The sequence below is a fragment of the Amblyraja radiata genome, chromosome X, assembly GCF_010909765.2.
Source record: "Amblyraja radiata isolate CabotCenter1 chromosome X, sAmbRad1.1.pri, whole genome shotgun sequence".
Classification (NCBI taxonomy): domain Eukaryota; kingdom Metazoa; phylum Chordata; class Chondrichthyes; order Rajiformes; family Rajidae; genus Amblyraja; species Amblyraja radiata.
This window is the reverse complement of record NC_045999.1, coordinates 12,431,353-12,449,630: the sequence shown is the minus strand read 5'-3', so window position 1 is coordinate 12,449,630 and position 18,278 is coordinate 12,431,353. Positions and strand designations below refer to the sequence as shown.

The 18,278-nt window shown below is 42.8% G+C and overlaps 1 protein-coding gene across 12 annotated transcripts in view; it reads right to left on the bottom strand.

Annotated features, from left to right (window-relative positions):
* Positions 1–18,278, bottom strand: part of herc1 (HECT and RLD domain containing E3 ubiquitin protein ligase family member 1) — a 217,426-nt gene that overhangs the window by 133,814 nt on the left and 65,334 nt on the right. For all 12 annotated transcript variants that reach the window (XM_033014841.1, XM_033014842.1, XM_033014847.1 and 9 more), the window contains exons 15-20: positions 12,210–12,362; positions 11,987–12,119; positions 8,199–8,390; positions 7,791–8,012; positions 1,618–1,791; positions 523–637 (exon numbers count right to left, since the gene is read on the bottom strand). In XM_033014841.1, coding sequence (XP_032870732.1) covers positions 523–637; positions 1,618–1,791; positions 7,791–8,012; positions 8,199–8,390; positions 11,987–12,119; positions 12,210–12,362 — 989 coding nt within the window. The remainder of the gene's footprint in view (positions 1–522; positions 638–1,617; positions 1,792–7,790; positions 8,013–8,198; positions 8,391–11,986; positions 12,120–12,209; positions 12,363–18,278) is intronic.

The window sequence follows — 18,278 nt, the reverse complement described above, 5'->3', positions numbered from 1 at the left end:
GGAGATGAGAAGAAATTTCTTGTCAGAGTGGTGAATCGGTGGAATTCATTGCCACAGAAGGCTGTGGAGGCCAAGTTAGTGGATATTTTTAAGGTAGAGATAGATAGATTCTTGATTAGTACGGGTGTCAGACGTTATGGGGAGAAGGCAGGAGAATGGGGTTCGGAGGGAGAGATGGGTCAGCCATGATTAAATGGCAGAGTAGATTTGATGGGGCGAATGGTCTAATTCTACTCCTATTCCTTGGAGTGTATGCATAAACCCCTTCTCTTTCGCCTTGCTTCTTGTTCACCATCCTGTCCCGATTGTTCTTCACTCTGTAAACCAGTTTGACGTGAATAATGTACTTGGTCTCTACTGTGTGCAATTATTAAAGATTTTTTGAATATAATATGTCATCCAAACCCATTCCCCTCATTGTGTTGACTCAAATGACTTGTTAAATTGGAAATTATACTCAAAAAAAGAACAGTCCTACCAAATCTGGTTTATTAACAAATGAAAACATCTTATTTTATTTACCTGCTCTCCCCACATACTTGATTGAGTAAACTAGTGTGCTTCAAAAGAGCTGCAAGGACAAATCTTGAAGCTGTATCCAACAAGGTCTCGTTGCCAAGTACAGCACTATCCCAATCTGGAAAATATATTTATAACATCAATAAATCTATTGGTAAGTAATTGGTATACATTTCAGATTAGCATGGGAAACCTGTGTTTTTAAGTGTTATCGCTCCTACCGTGGAATGGAATATCTTTTGTTTAATGTTAATACAAAGTGCGATCCAGATGATTGACGCATTTCCAGTTTCCCAGCAGATCACGACTTCAATGTCAGATGTTCCCAGAATGCGCTTATCCCGTAAATAAATAAATATTTTGCTTCTAACTCCAAAACCTAGATGAGATAGCACTTTCTTTAACTGAACACTCATAAGTCAAACTAACCTGCTCAGTTAAAGCTCCAGGACCTTGTTGCTGCAATGGTTTTATTGTCCAAATAGTTTCCACCATTTTTATCTTAAACAGAGCTTCATCTCCTGTTCTATCACCATCTATCATCTCAGTGCAGCATCACTGCTTTCAAGTCCCTTATCTATGTTATCAGCAGAATTGCCCAGAGCACAACTTGCTGGTCTCCCAAACCTTTCTTGCTAACCCCACAAGTTGCAATTCATTAAAACTTTAATATGTGCCTTATTTATTTGTTCCCTTGTTGACAAAGTATGAATTTAAAATAGAGTAGGATTCCAGAGTGGGTTCCTTATCTCTATAATCTCAAAAAGCTTCAAATTCTTTGTCTACATTTACTGTTCCTCAGATCACACTCCTGATAATTCGATGGATAGAACCATCAATTATCTTAGCCCCCCTTTCATAGAATTCCAACTCTAGCCATTGTCACCTCAATAACCTATATCTCTTTGCATATTTAAAATGATACTGAAATTTGTTTTCAATCTTGGTTTCGGTCATCCTTCTGTGTGAACTATTGCGGAATATTTTGTTTAGAGAAAATTGCTATTGAACATGTTATTATTTCTCAAAGTGTGCGTAGTGCATATGGATATAATTAGACAAATACACATAGCTAAAGTTTTAAACCACTTCACATACCTTTGGTGACAGCATAGTCCTGCATTTTGAGCCACAGAGCATTGACAGGTTCTTTGCTGGAGCCCAAAGCCAGATCAACAAGCATTACGTTCTCTGCTCCAAGGCTATATTCAAAAGGTTTCTGTTCTTCATTTCCAGACAGTGCAACTTCTAGCAGAGAGCTCATGCATTTATCTGTACAAACAAAGAACTTTATCTTACCAGTTGTACAATAAGCTAGACTTTCAAATCTGCATTTAAAATCCTTCCAAAATTTATAGATTAAACTAGACCAAGTGCAAACCCGTTGTGTCTGCTCCCCCAACGCAGCCGTCCCCCACCTGTAGCCCCCACGGGAGGCATGGGGGGCAGAGAGGGAGCAGGGGGGGGGAGAGGGGGTCGTCATAGGGTAGGGCTGGTTCCAGAACGCAATACTCCCCCGCTCCCGGCTGCATGCTCCCCCCAATGCATCAGTCCCCTACCCGTTGCCCCCACGTGAGGGGGGGTTTACGTCACTTGCAGCGCGAGCAAGAAGACAGCGGGTTTTTCCCCCAAATTCTTTTCAGATTCTTGAACATTTTCATTAATAATTGGAGAAATAAAGCATTAATTTTTCAGATGCGGCAATTTCAGACTCCAGGGGTAAAATCTCTAGCGAAATATGTAAAAATGTAACTGTTAGCGTGTCATTTTTATCGAGAAGATGTGATTATACATTGCCTCCCTGGTGCAAGGGTCAGGGATGTCACTGAACGGCTGCAGAACATTCTGGAGGGGGAGGGTGAACAGCCAGTTGTCGTGGTGCATATTGGCACCAACGATATAGGTAAAAAAAGGGATGAGGTCCTACAAGATGAATTTAGGGAGCTAGGAGATAAACTTAAAAGTAGGACCTCAAAGGTAATAATCTCTGGATTACTACCAGTACCACGGGCCAGTCAGAGTAGAAATAGGAGGATATTGCAGATGAATACGTGGCTTGAAAAATGGTGCAAGGGGGAGGGATTCAAATTTCTAGGGCATTGGAACCAGTTCTGGGGGAGGTGGGACCAGTACAAACAGGACGGTCTGCACCTGGGCTGGAATGGAACCAATGTCCTTGGGGGAGTGTTTGCTAGTGCTGTCGGGGAGGATTTAAACTAATGTGGCAGGGGGATGGGTACAAGAGCAGAGAGGCAGGGGGGTGTAAAATGAGGGTAGAAGCAATAGGTAGCAAGGTGAAAAGTAAAAGTGGCAGGCAGACAAAACCAGGGCAAAAATCAAAATGGGCCACTTTTCAACATAATTGTATAAGGGGTAAGAGCGTTGTAAAAACAAGCCTGAAGGCTTTGTGTCTCAATGCAAGGAGTATTCGTAATAAGGTGGATGAGTTGAACGTGCAGATAGCCATTAATGATTATGATATAGTTGGGATCACGGAGACATGGCTCCAGGGTGACCAAGGCTGGGAGCTGAACATCCAGGGATATTCAATATTCAGGAGGGATAGAGAGAAAGGAAAAGGAGGTGGGGTAGCGTTGCTGGTTAGAGAGGAGATTAACGCAATGGAAAGGAAGGACATTAGTTTGGAGGATGTGGAATCGGTATGGGTAGAGCTGCGAAACACTAAGGGGCAGAAAACGCTAGTGGGTGTTGTGTACAGGCCACCTAACAGTAGTAGTGAAGTTGGAGATGGTATCAAACAGGAAATTAGAAATGCGTGCAACAAAGGTAAAACAGTTATAATGGGTGACTTCAATCTACATATAGATTGGGTGAATCAAATTGGCAGGGCTGCTGAGGAAGAGGATTTCATGGAATGTATGCGGGATAGTTATCTAAATCAACATGTAGAGGAACCAACGAGAGAGCAGGCTATTTTAGACTGGGTATTGAGTAATGAGGAAGGCTTAGTTAGCAGTCTTGTTGTACGTGCCCCCTTGGGCAAGAGTGACCATAATATGGTTGAGTTCTTCATTAGGATGGAGAGTGACATTGTTAATTCAGAAACAATGGTTCTGAACTTAAAGAAAGGTAACTTTGAGGGTATGAGACGTGAATTGGCCAAGATTGACTGGCAATTAATTCTAAAAGGGTTGACGGTGGATATGCAATGGAAGACATTTAAAGACTGCATGGATGAACTACAAAAATTGTTCATCCCAGTTTGGCAAAAGAATAAATCAGGGAAGGTAGTGCATCCGTGGATAACAAGGGAAATCAGGGATAGCATCAAAGCGAAGGATGATGCGTACAAATTAGCCAGAAAAAGCAGCATACCAGAGGACGGGGAGAAATTCAGAGACCAGCAGAGGAGGACAAAGGGCTTAATTAGGAAAGGAAAAATAGATTATGAAAGAAAACTGGCAGGGAATATAAAAACTGACTGCAAAAGTTTTTATAGATATGTGAAAAAAAAGAGATTAGTTAAAACAAATGTAGGTCCCTTGCAGTCAGAAACAGGTGAGTTGATCATGGGGAACAAGGATATGGTGGGCCAATTGAATAACTACTTTGGTTCCGTCTTCACTAAGGAAGACATAAATAATCTGCCGGAAATAGCAGGGGACCGCGGGTGAAAGGAGTTGGAGGAATTGAGTGAAATCCAGGTTAGTCGAGAAGTGGTGTTGGGTAAATTGAATGGATTAAAGGCCGATAAATCCCCAGGGCCAGATAGGCTGCATCCCAGAGTACTTAAGGAAGTAGCTCCAGGAATAGTGGATGCATTAGTAATAATCTTTCAAAACTCTTTAGATTCTGGAGTAGTTCCTGAGGATTGGCGGGTAGCAAACGTAACCCCACTTTTTAAGAAGGGAGGGAGAGAGAAAACGGGGAATTACAGACCAATTAGTCTAACATCGGTAGTGGGGAAACTGCTAGAGTCAGTTATTAAAGATGGGATAGCAGCACATTTGGAAAGTGGTGAAATCATTGGACAAAGTCAGCATGGATTTACGAAAGGTAAATCATGTCTGACGAATCTTATAGAATTTTTCGAGGATGTAACTAGTAGCGTGGATAGGGGAGAACCAGTGGATGTGGTGTATCTAGACATCCAGAAGGCTTTCGACAAGGTCCCACATAAGAGATTAGTATACAAACTTAAAGCACACGGCATTGGGGGTTCAGTATTGATGTGGATAGAGAACTGGCTGGCAAACAGGAAGCAAAGAGTAGGAGTAAACGGGTCCTTTTCACAATGGCGGGCAGTGACTAGTGGGGTACCGCAAGGCTCAGTGCTGGGACCCCAGCTATTTACAATATATATTAATGATCTGGATGAGGGAATTGAAGGCAATATCTCCAAGTTTGCGGATGACACTAAGCTGGGGGGCAGTGTTAGCTGTGAGGAGGATGCTAGGAGACTGCAAGGTGCCTTGGATAGGCTGGGTGAGTGGGCAAATGTTTGGCAGATGCAGTATAATGTGGATAAATGTGAGGTTATCCATTTTGGTGGCAAAAACAGGAAAGCAGACTATTATCTAAATGGTGGCCGATTAGGAAAAGGGGAGATGCAGCGAGACCTGGGTGTCATGGTACACCAGTCATTGAAAGTAGGCATGCAGGTGCAGCAGGCAGTGAAGAAAGCGAATGGTATGTTAGCTTTCATAGCAAAAGGATTTGAGTATAGGAGCAGGGAGGTTCTACTGCAGTTGTACAGGGTCTTGGTGAGACCACACCTGGAGTATTGCGTACAGTTTTGGTCTCCAAATCTGAGGAAGGACATTATTGCCATAGAGGGAGTGCAGAGAAGGTTCACCAGACTGATTCCTGGGATGTCAGGACTGTCTTATGAAGAAAAACTGGATAGACTTGGTTTATACTCTCTAGAATTTAGGAGATTGAGAGGGGATCTTATAGAAACTTACAAAATTCTTAAGGGGTTGGACAGGCTAGATGCAGGAAGATTGTTTCCGATGTTGGGGAAGTCCAGGACAAAGGGTCACAGCTTAAGGATAAGGGGGAAATCCTTTAAAACCGAGATGAGAAAAACTTTTTTCACAGAGAGTGGTGAATCTCTGGAACTCTCTGCCACAGATGGTAGTTGAGGCCAGTTCATTGGCTATATTTAAGAGGGAGTTAGATGTGGCCCTTGTGGCTAAGGGGATCAGAGGGTATGGAGAGAAGGCAGGTACAGGATACTGAGTTGGATGATCAGCCATGATCATATTGAATGGCGGTGCAGGCTCGAAGGGCCGAATGGCCTACTCCTGCACCTAATTTCTATGTTTCTATGTTGTAATTAGAGCTGACAATCCCAGGCACCATATTCCTGGAAGTATGCAGCCAAACAGGGATCAAGCTATACACAACAGACCCTTTGGCCCAACTCATCCATGCCAACCAAGTTATCCAACTGAGCTAGTCCCACTTGCATGCATCTGGCTCATATCTCTCCAAGCTTCCCCTTTCCAAGTACCTGTCCAAATGTCTTTTGAATGTTGTAATTGTATCCATCTCTACCACTTTTTCTGGCAGCTCGTTCCACATACCCACCACCTTCTGTGTGAAAAATGTTGTCCAGCAGGTCCTTCCTCCTCACCCTACCCACCAAAATATACATATTCCCTCTAGTTTTAATCTCCACTTAGGGAAATGACTGTGGCTACTCACCTTATCAATGTCCCTTCTAATATTATAAATGTGATTTTATGAAGTTCTCCACTTGGCCTCCCACGCTCCCGAGATCCAACCTCAAACCTGACAGACCCGGTAACATCCTCTTCAATCTTTTCTGCACTCTTGCCACTTTAACATCCTTCCTATGCAGGGTGAGTAGAGCTGTATACAGTACTCTAAATGTGGCCTTAGTAACATCTTGTACACCTGTAACATGATATCCTCTCTCGAACTCAATATAGTGACTGATGAAGGCAAACATACCAAACGCCTCCTTCACATCCTGTCGACACTTTCATGGAGCGATGTGCCTGTACCTCTAGGGCTTTCTGATCTACAACACTTCCCAGGGTCCTGCCATTTACTATTCAAGTCCTGCCCTAGCTTGACTTACCAAAATGCAAAACCTCACATTTATCCGAATTAAACTCCATCTGCCATTCCTTGCCCATTGGCCCAGTTGATCAAGACTGCACGGTAATCTTAGATGCCCTTCATTGTACACTCTACCACTAGTTTTAGTGTTAAACCAAACTTATTAATCATTCCGCTTGTATTCACATCAATAACAAACAAGTCGACCCGACTGTCGATCCTTAGACTCTCCCACTTGTATACAGTTATCTGCCTATGTATCAGTTTTAATTCATCCACAATCCACACATTGTTAACCAGTATTTTTTTTTTTAACTTTTATTGTATGCCAACTTTGTATTTTTATTTTTACTTCTACTATCTTGCACTATGACTATGACCAGACGCTAAACTGCATTTCGTTGTACCTATACTTGTATTTGTGCAATGACAATAAAGTTTAATTGAATTGAATTGACACCAATCCCTTTGGCACACTACACATTTCTGGCCACCAGCATGTAAAATAACCCTCTACCACCACCTCCATTTCCTATCTTAAAGCCAATTTCGTACCATATTAGCTAACGTAGGTGCCACATTATCTGAGCTTCCAGACTTGCCTGCCTTGTGGACCTTTGTCAAATGACTTGCTAAAGTTCATATAAACAACAGCTACTGCACTGTTCTCAATCTTCTTGGTCACCTCTTCCAAACATTCAACCATATTTGAGACATGATATCCCATGCATAAAGCCATCTGACTATCCTTTCCAAATACAGCCTGAGCCTGTCTCTCATGAACCCCTCCAATAACTTATCCTCCACTAACGTCAGGTTCACCAGTTCCAAGCCTTTTCATTGCAGCCTCTCTTAAATAGTGGCACAACATTAGCTGCCCTTCAGCCTTGCAGTACCGCACCCATGGCTATCAATGACACAAATATCTCTGTCAGGGACCAGGGAATTTCTTCCCTAGCTTCTCATAATGTCATAGGATACACTTAATCAGATCCCAGGGATTTATCCACCTTAATGCATCTTAAGGCCTCCAGCATTGTCCATTTTCTATGGGAAAATCTGCTTCCAAAAAGTTAATATTGCAGTCTGCAAGCTGCCACTACAGTAGAGCACAGTGAGCATGTTCTCCACAACTGAAATAGCTTTTTCAGGAACGAAAAGGAAAGTTACGCTTCAATATACTTCTGAGCTAAATCACCGAATGTTGAAATTACTTTTACCTAGCTGAGAGTGATCCATTTCCAATCCATTGCTGAAGAGGGGCGTTTTCAACCAGTGAGCCGTGTCTTGTTCCTCTGGTGACGTCGGTGAACCCTGCAACATTCCACCAAGACATCGGCCCACGAGTAGTGCAACCGTTCTCTCCAGATCCACCATCCAGACCCAAGACTGGGCAGGGTGTGGAATGGCCAAATCCTCAGGGTCAACACATTCAGGATTACCTAATTGCAAATTGAACAGTTTACCATTATATATATTTTTTAAATATTCCATTCTCAGATTTTATGCTACATTTTGATCCCACTCAAGTAACTTATTAATGAATAACATTCAATTATTTCCCAATAATGCAAAAATACTAAGTTAGCAGATTATTAACAGCCCATGTGTAAAAGCACCTTTCTTACCATGCAGTGGCCATTGCAGCTCCTGTTCCTCTAAAAAGACTGCCGCCGGTAAAAGTCGGTTTAAACGATCCAATGATGGTAGCAAATCCAGCAGGTGGCTTAGCAAAGGCCGTGCCACAGAGACGGGCAGCAACAATAGAGAATTAACGATCTGACACACCATGCTCCCAGCTGCCGATCCATACAGGACTCCTGCAAGGAAAGTAATTCCATGTAGGTATTTGAAAGAATTATTAATGTATTTACTTACACAAAAAGCTGGTTTCCAGTTTCAAACGTTGATCTTAAAACAATAACTTGGGCAACATTCAAACAATAAAAACAGAAAATGACATTATCCATTGTTGGTAAACCAAATTTATATTTCCCCACATCCAAGTTAAATCACATTAGTCTAACACTTTGTAACTCAATTTTCTGGCTGAGCAATCAGGGAGGCTAGATTCACTACTTGGACGAACGAGGGTGGCACAAAGGCACAGTGTTAGAGTTGCTGCCTTCCAGCGCCAGAGTTTCGGGTTCGATCCTGCGTCCGGGTGCTGTCTATACGGAGTTTGTACATTCTCCCTATGACTGCACGGGTTTTATCCATGTTCCTCTGACTTTCCAAAGGTTAGCAGGTTTATAGGTTAATTGGCTTTTGTAAATTGTCCCTAGTGTCTAGGATAGAACTGGTGTACAGGTGGACACTGGTCGGCGTGGACTTGATGGGCTAAAGTGCCCGTTTCCCCATTATATCTCGAAACTAAAGTAAAAACAAGAACGTGCATAGCAGCAATAGTTGTCAGATGGAACCTAATTCCATTAGAAGAAAATCACTTGCGCTAACAGTCCAGATGGTGCTTTACTAACTTCAAAGACATCTTAAGATCAAAGATGCTCAGCTCAAGTAGCTATAATTATAGTAGGAGCGATCTTCATCTACAACCTCGTGCATATACACTTCCATTGATAATGCCATCAGAAATCAGGTCACCAGACCTAACTTACATTGACACATCCAAGTCTCTGAAGATAACATCCACAATATTAGTCAGATTGTATTTAGGAATTTAAAGAATTTAGACAAGACGAGGGAATTAAATGTAACATCTCTAAGTTTGCGGAAAACACAAAGCTGGGTGCAAGGAGGATGCCATGAGGCTGCAGGGTAACTTTGCAGGGTGACTTTGATAGGTTGGGTGAAAGGGCAGAAGCATGGCAGATGCAGGATAAATGTGGATAAATGTGAGGTTATCCACTTTGGTGTCAAGAACAGGAAGGCAGAATATCTGAATGGTGTTAGATTAGGAGAAGGGGAGGTACAACAAGACCTGGGTGTGCTTGTACATCAGTTACTGAAAGTTAGGGGCCTGTCCCACTTTGGGGTCATTTGCGCGTCACGCAGATGGCGCGTAAAGGTTTTGTACATCATAAAATCCCGGGGCGCGGCGCGCGACAGCGCGTCACTGCCTACGTCACCATAGGCCATGCGCGCGTAATGCGCACCATGCACGCATCACGTCGTGCGTCGTGACGCGTAAATGATGTAGCGTAGATTATGCCAAAGTGGGACAGGCCCTTATGCATGCAGGTACAGCTGGCAGTGAAGAAAGCTAATGGCATGTTGGCCTTCATTGCAAGAGGATTTGAGTTTAGGAACTAAGAGGTCCTACTGCAGTTGTACAGGGCCCTGATGACACCACACCTGGAGTATTGTGTACAATTTTGGTCTCCTAATTTGAGGAAGGACATTATTGCAATTGAAGAAGTGCAGCGTAGGTTCACCAGGTTAATTCCCGGGATAGCGGAACTGACAGGTGATGAAAGAATGGGTCAACTGGGCTTGTATTCGCTGGAATTTAGAAGGATGAGAGGATATCTTATAGAAACATATAAAATTCTTAGGGGATTGGACAGGGTAGATACAGGAAAAATGTTCCTGATGTTGGGGGGAGTCCAGAACCAGGTGTCACAGTTTAAGAATAAGGGGTAGGCCATTTAGGACTGAAATGAGAAAAAAACTTTTTCACCCAGAGACTTGTGAATCTGTGAAATTCTCTGCCACAGAAGGCAGTGGAGGCCAATTCACTAGATGTTTTCAAGAGAGTTAGATTTAGCTCTTAGGGCTAACGGAATCAAGAGATATGGGGAAAAAGCCAGAACGGAGTCCTGATTTTGGATGATCATTAGACAATATACCATACGTGCAGGAGTAGGCCATTCGGCCCTTCGAGCCAGCACCGCCATTCAATGCAATCATGGCTGATCATCCACAATCAGTACCCCGATCCTGCTCTCTCCCCATATCCCCATGACTCCGCTATCTTTAAGAACCCTATCAGCCATGATCACATTGAATGGCGGTGCTGGCTCGAAGGGCCGAATGGCCAACTCCTGCACCTATTTTCTATGTTTCTATTATACAGTTATTGATATCAAAAACGGCAATAGAACAACAGCTGAAAAACCAAACTGGTCAGCTTAAATGGGCCACAGTTTGCATGTTTCAGTTCTGATTAAAACATGAAATATTCTCTACCATTTTTATCAGGTTACATTTTTCATTGTTATGAGACATTACCAAATCTTCTCACGCCCCAACTTGCAATATAGTCAGATAAAGAAAGAGTTCAATCACCTAGCAATTTATCTGTTTTTTCTTTCTGCTCAAAACAGAGTTCTCCAAATTCTATTAACAACTGTTCCCAATGTCGGGCGAGCCCAGAACCAGGGCCCACAGTCTTAGAATAAAGGGGAAGCCATTTAAGACCGAGGTGAGAAAAAGCTTTTTCACCCAGTGAGTTGTGAATTTGTAGAATTCCCTGCCACAGAGGGCAGTGGAGGCCAAGTCACTGGATGGATTTAAGAGAGAGTTAGATAGAGCTCTAGGGGCTAGTGGAATCAAGTGATATGGGGAGAAGGCAGGCACGGGTTATTGATTGGGGACGATCAGCCATGATCACAATGAATGGCGGTGCTGGCTCGAAGGGCCAAATGGCCTCCTCCTGCACCTATTTTCTATGCAGCTTCAAATCAAGTATCCTTACTCAATAAGCTCAACTTCCCCAGCCAACAATGGCCATTATAGACTCCACCCTTCCTGAGGTCATCTGTCGCCAGCCCTGATTTGTTCTGGCCTTTTCTCGCCCGTAATAGTCCGTGATATGTGCCTTGTATGTACCGCCGAAATGACGACAACTTTTAAGAAGTACTTCGACAAGACATGAACGGGCAGGAAATGGAGAAATATGGAGGATTTTGCAGGACAAATGCAATTAGATTTCAAGGGTCTTGACCTGAAACGTCACCCATTCCTTCTCTGCATAGATGCTGCTGATCCCACTGAGTTACTCCAACAATGTGTGTCTATCTTTGATGTAAACCAGCATCTGTAGTTCCTTCCTATGCAAATAATTTAGATTGGCCTCCCGGTGGCACAGCGGTAGAGTTGCTGCCTTGCAGCCTCAGAGACCCGGGCTCGATCCCAACTACTGTCTGTACGGAGTTTGTCTGTCTCCCCGTGACCTGCATGGGTTTTCTCAGAGATCTTCGCATTCCTCCCACATTCCAAAGGCGTACAGGTATATAGGGAAATTGACTTGGTAAATGTAAACATTGTCCCTAGTGTGTGTGTAGGATAGTGTTAATGTGCAGGGATCGCTGGTCGGTGCAGACCCGGTAGGCCAAAGGGCCTGTTTCCGCGCTGTATTTCTAAACTAAACTAAATCAATGCAGCCACCGGTGGGCCGAAGGGCCTGTTCTTGTGCTGTACTGTTCTACGTTTTGTTCAAATATGTCATTCGTACCTTGAAGCTTGTCCCGGACACTTCCATTCCAGGAGCTTTCCTTCAGCAGCGTTGCAGAACGGGAGTAAATCTCAGTTGCATGAGGCAGCAAGAGCTGAAGGTGTTTGTGTAACAATGCCACGCTGCTGGAGCTCTAAAAACACATGCAGAGTTTTACATGTAACAAAAGATGATATCTCAAATGTACATTGCTGAGTAAACACTGAGTGCAATCCATGTTTACCTCATTGACACTGTTGGTGTGGCAATATGCCAGAAGTTGCTTCTGCAGGGAGCACAGGAGCTCGTGTAAGTGAGCTGGCTGGCTGTTTTCTGCTGATGAAGTTCCCAATAGTTGCTTGTCACTATTTTTTTCGAGTTCTCCAAAAGCTTGATCCTAGAGAGGAATAATAATCATATTTAATGCAGCAATTTAATGACTTTTAAACAAGAAAAAAAACACCAAAAATTGGGTATTTGCCCTTTTAAGTTTCCTCCTCCTTCTCAAGTTACAACTTTCTCTGGAACAGCACCCTCTGTGGATCTCTTCATTTCCACTTGCTTACTCAACACTGACATCTGCGTCTGTTCACTCCCCTCGCCCGTTCCAAGCTTACTCACTCCAAACAAGCAGTCCTCTGCTCGCTTTAAACCAATTCCAAGGTGGTCATGAAACCTGTAGACAATGGGGTTGCCGTTGGAGTCTGGTGCTCTGACCTCCACCTGGAAAAGGCCAGCTGCCTTTCATTCTGAAACCTCATACCTTAACCCCATTCGCGAGCATCAGGCCACCATCTCCCAGATTGTTATATGTCTCACGTCATCAGAAATTCTCGCCTCTAACCAGACCCTCAACCCATACTGCCCAATTTTATCTCTCACCTGTGATCCGGAAACAGGACAGCCTTGTCAGGCTCATTTTGTCTGCCTGGTCTCACCCAATGAATTCATGTCTTGCTAATTGGTGCACACAACCCCAGTCAGCATCAATGGTACTGAAGTAGAGATGCTCAATAGCTTCAAGGCGTAAATACCACCAACAATTTGTCCTGGACTAATCACGTTGAAGCTACGACTAATAGGCCTTTCTCACGGGGCGACTTGACGCAAGAGGTAACCAGAGTTGAACATCGTGGGAACCTCGTACGATAACCGTACGGCATTCGTGGACCACCGTGGCGCTAACGGCAGGTATTCATGTAACTTGTTGACTCGGGAGAAAATTCAAGCAAGCTTGAATTTCTCCAAGAGTGACTTGTACACTTGTGGTTGAAGATTGAAACATTATATGGACGTAGTGGCCAGTGCGATATCCGTAATAACTCTTGCGTTTACCGTGGGAACTCCTGCGAACGGTGAACCCGGAAGCTGGACAGAGGGGACAGAAGGTGAGTAATCTGGAATGAACATGCTGGTCGTTCTCTGCCCACACGATCTCTACGGAGCTTCCAGGCTGTTTATATATAAAAGAGCATTCCAAAAGTGTCTCACCAGCAATCTGCAGCCTTCAAGAGGTCTTTTTAAATGAAGTGTTTATTTCCAACGTCTGGTAAGTTTCGGTAGAATTGCCACCAGCGTTTAGAGAATATGTACCTGTGATTTTGTCCTATTATTTTCTAATACTCATTAAATCAACGGGAGACTAAAAGTGGCATTTAGATAAACAAAGTTGCTGCCTTGGCGAATATCGATGCTATTATCTTTATGTAAACTGTGAGGGTTCGCAGCTGCCACAATGCGTCTGACGAGTTATACCAATGTAATTTGGCACAAGCTGGTTTAATTGTGGGAAAAACTCTTCAAAGCCCTTCCATGACGGAGGAATTCCCCAGAAAGTAGCTCGTTTTCTTTTGTAGAACTTTCCTCTGTCAACGCATAGATTTACAGTTAGGGAACCAACTGCCGGTACTGATGTATTTGAGTGTTTCAGGGAATTTCCTCTGATTATTTTCAAGCTTTGTCCATCTCTTTTGAACTAATTTGATTCGATACTATTTGATTTAGGAATGGTGGTTACTTATTATATAAATTATGTGACCTATTTTCTGTTCCTATGATTCTCTAAGTACTTTGTTTATAAATTCTGAACTCGTGAATTCGAGATTTCAGTGGTTTTCTGTATGCGGCTCACTCAGATACACTTGGCACAAACCGACTTTTCCCATTTGGACCGTATAAGCCGTTTACAATCGCGTTGGACTCACTACATTTCTATGATCTGTAATCGTTTAACATTGAGTATAAACGATTATATTTAATACTCGGAATGCATATTGATTTTAGCGATGCCATATAACTTTCTCTGTATGTGAAGGGAACGATCGCTTCTAGTATGTTTACACCTCTCTGTAAAACATCCATTCTTAAAAAGGTGGTCTCAATATCGCCAATGGAACATGTGTCAATGTGTCAAAGCACTTGAAATGCTTGTCTAAAAAAAAGTGACATCATTTGTGCCACGTGATGATTTAACAACACTTCACAGTTCACAATGTTCATTCAAGATTTAACGGGAAAGCTCGGGAGACGGACAAGTCACTCGCACAAATAACAGAAATGCCGAGTACCCGTGGGAACTCTTTATCTACCCCCCGTTATATCGTGTGATATCGTCCTAGACCACGACCACTTCACTCTGGTTACATCTTGCGTCAAGTCGCCCCGTGAGAAAGGCCTATAAGAAAGCACGGAAGAATAAGGAAGTTCAGCTGGTTTCCAATGACTCTTGCCAGCTTCTACAGATGCACCATAGAAAACATCCTATTATCAAAATTATCAAAAAAGCTCATCAGCGCCTCTACTTCCTGAGAAGATTACGGAGAGTCGGATTGTCAAGGAAGACTCTCTCTAACTTCTACAGGTGCACAGTCGAGAGCATGCTGACCGGTTGCATCGTGGCTTGGTTCGGAAATTTGAGCGCCCTGGAGAGGAAAAGATTACAAAAAGTAGTAAACACTGCCCAGTCCATCATCGGCTCTGACCTTCCTTCCATCGAGGGGATTTATCGCAGTCGCTGCCTCAAAAAGGCTGGCAGTATCATCAAAGACCCACACCATCCTGGCCACACACTCATCTCCCTGCTACCTTCAGGTAGAAGGTACAGGAGCCTGAAGACTGCAACAACCAGGTTCAGGAATAGCTACTTCCCCACAGCCATCAGGCTATTAAACCTGGCTCGGACAAAACTCTGATTATTAGCAACCACTTTCTGTTATTTGCACTACCAGTTTATTTATTCATGTGTGTATATATTTATATCATGGTATATGGACACATTTATCTGTTTTGTAGTAAATGCCTACTATTTTCTGTGTGCTTAAGCAAAGCAAGAATTTCATTGTCCTATACAGGGACACATGACAATAAACTCACTTGAACTTGAACTTGATTCCATCTCAGCTTCGTTTGGCAACAGCTCTGTCCAATACCACAAAAATTACAGAAATTTACTGTATGGATGTAGCTCAGTCCATCACACAAATCAGCCTCTTCCTCATCTACATTTCACATTCCCTCAGGAAAGCGGCCAATATATTCAAGGACCATTTTAAACCCAATCATTTTCTCAAATGTAAAAGCTTGAAAACACGCAGCACCAGATTCAAGAACATCGTCTGCCCCACTGCTATCCGACCGAATGGTCCTCACAGAAGCTAGGATGTAGGCCCGATCTTCCACTTTGTTTTTCAATCTGCACTTTCTTCAACTTAACCCTATAACAGTGCGACACAATATTCTGTACCTGTTGTACTAGTGTACGGCTCGACTGTACTCACGCAAGGCATAATTTGACTGGATAGCACATAATGTTCTCAGTGCATGTCACAATAATAAGCCCATACCAAGACTCACTTCCATTACAGAATCTTGACCCAAAATGTCGCCCTACATCTTTGCCTCCATTGCTGCTGCTTGATCTGCCATGTTCTTCCAACGTTGTTTTAATTTCCACCATTAAATAAGAATTAGTCAATAATACTACTTTCCCACCCTGTTCAGATATTCTTTCTCAGTGCCCAAATATATCTATCACTCCAAGTCTTTAATACGTTCTCCAGATGCTATTGAAGAAGGATCCTGAACCAAAACACCAGCTATCCACGTTCTCCAGAGATGCTGCCTGACCCACTGAGTTACTCCAGCACATTGCCTTTCCTTGAATATACTTGTTGATTGAGCATCCACTTTCTTTCCTTGGACAATGAGAAGCCACTGTATTCCTATACAACCACTTTCCTCAGTGTTGTGGCCCAATCCCTCAAAAATAAAAAATAAACCTGCTAATTACCTTCTTAACCAGGTTCAGGAACAGCTACTTCCTCACAGCCATCAGGCTATTAAACTCGCCAACAAACAGACTCTGAGCTGTAACAGTCTCTTGCACTTTATCTGCTTATTTATGTGTATACTGAACTGAACTTTTTGCTTACTATATTCTGTTGTGCTGCAGCAAGCAAGAATTTCATTGTCCTATCTGGGACACATGACAATAAACTCTCTTGACTTGACTGCTTGCTGAATCATGTAATCACTTTGTGACACCCTAAAAGGCCTGTCCCACTGTACGAGGTAATTCAAGAGTTCTCCCGAGTTAAAAAAAATTCAAACTCATGGTAAGTACGTAGAATGTACGTAGTGGCTACGTCGGAGATCGTGGATGTCCCGTAGCGGCTCGTAATGTTAACGGCAGGTACTCGGGAAGCGAGGAAACTCATGAAGTTTTTTTAGCACTGTGAAATATGTCCACGAGAGCCCCCGAGTACCTACGAACAGCTATTACCGTAATTCTCCAAGTTCAAATCAGGGGAAACTCGGGAGAACTCTTGAATTACCTCGTACAGTGGGACAGGCCCTTAACTCTTCCAGACACCAATATTTATTACTCACCCACTTTAAAAAATATTTTCTAATTTTCTATTACTCTGTGGACAATTCTGCATTTGTCCACATTAAACATTATCTGTCTTCTTGTTTATTCTCTATGTCTGTCGTACTTCCTCACAAAGTTTGGGTTTTATCCGTTTGCCTTCCTACCAAGTTTTCCATCAACAGCAACTTTGGATGCGACAATCAGTCAACTCAACCAAGTAGTGTAGGAAGGAACTGCAGATGCTGGTTTAAACCGTAGACACAAAAAACTGGAGTAATCAAGTCATTAGACAGATTGTAAATAGCAGGCAATCATCTTTACAGTGCCCCACAGCCTTTCAGAAATTACCTGCTTATATCTACAATCTAGCTTCCTCCTTGTAAATAAACCTTTAATTCATGCCAACATCTTTGAAGCTTAACCTTGTATAACAACTTCTTGCATGGAATCTTACCAAATGCACTTTAAAAATGCAAACATACATCGATTTGTTCTCCTTTATTCACCTTGGTAGTTATTTCTTCAAAAATCTATTAGCTTTGTCATACACAATTTCCATTTCACCATATTAGATTGACTCCATTTAATCTTATGATTTTCTAACTTCCCTGCTTCCATGTCTCAAATAATATTCTTTGTATTTGTCCTTGGCTTTGTGTCAATTATATTAGACCAACAAGCTGACATTTCTCTGACCAGAAATTCTTCAACAATAGAATTTTCAAAGCCAAATTCAAACGGAAGAAGGGTTCGGACCTGAAACGTCACCTATACCTTTATTCAAAGATGCTGCATGACCCACTGAGTTACTCCAGCATTTTGTGTCTACAGTCAGTGTAAACCAGCATCTACAGTTCCTTCCTGCACACTTCCCATCACGTCTGATCCTCAAGCCTCATCTGTGTTATACATGGAAAATTAAGACACTCTTGCACATAATAGTTGAGAAAATAAAGAAGTACCGCCTACTTAACCCACACATGGGTTAAATCATGCCAATAGGTAAAAGGACTCTGGCTGATAACCATCTTATACAAGGATCACCCAATTGTCAAACAGAATAAATACAGGTGCAATATTCCTGCAAGGTAGCTGATGACAAATTATGTCACATTCTCCCTTGCTTTTCTTTCATAGAAACATAGAAAATAGGTGCAGGAGTAGGCCATTCGGCCCTTCGAGCCTGCATCGCCATTCGATATGATCATGGCTGATCATCCAACTCAGTATCCCATCCCTGCCTTCTCTCCATACCCCCTGATCCCTTTAGCCACAAGGGCCACATCTAACTCCCTCTTAAATATAGCCAATGAACTGGCCTCAACTACCTTCTGTGGAATGATTTTCTCATCTCGGTCCTAAAATACTTCCCTCTTATCCTTAAATTGTGACCCCTAGTTCTGGACTTCCCCAACATCGGAAATAAGCTTCCAGCATCTAGCC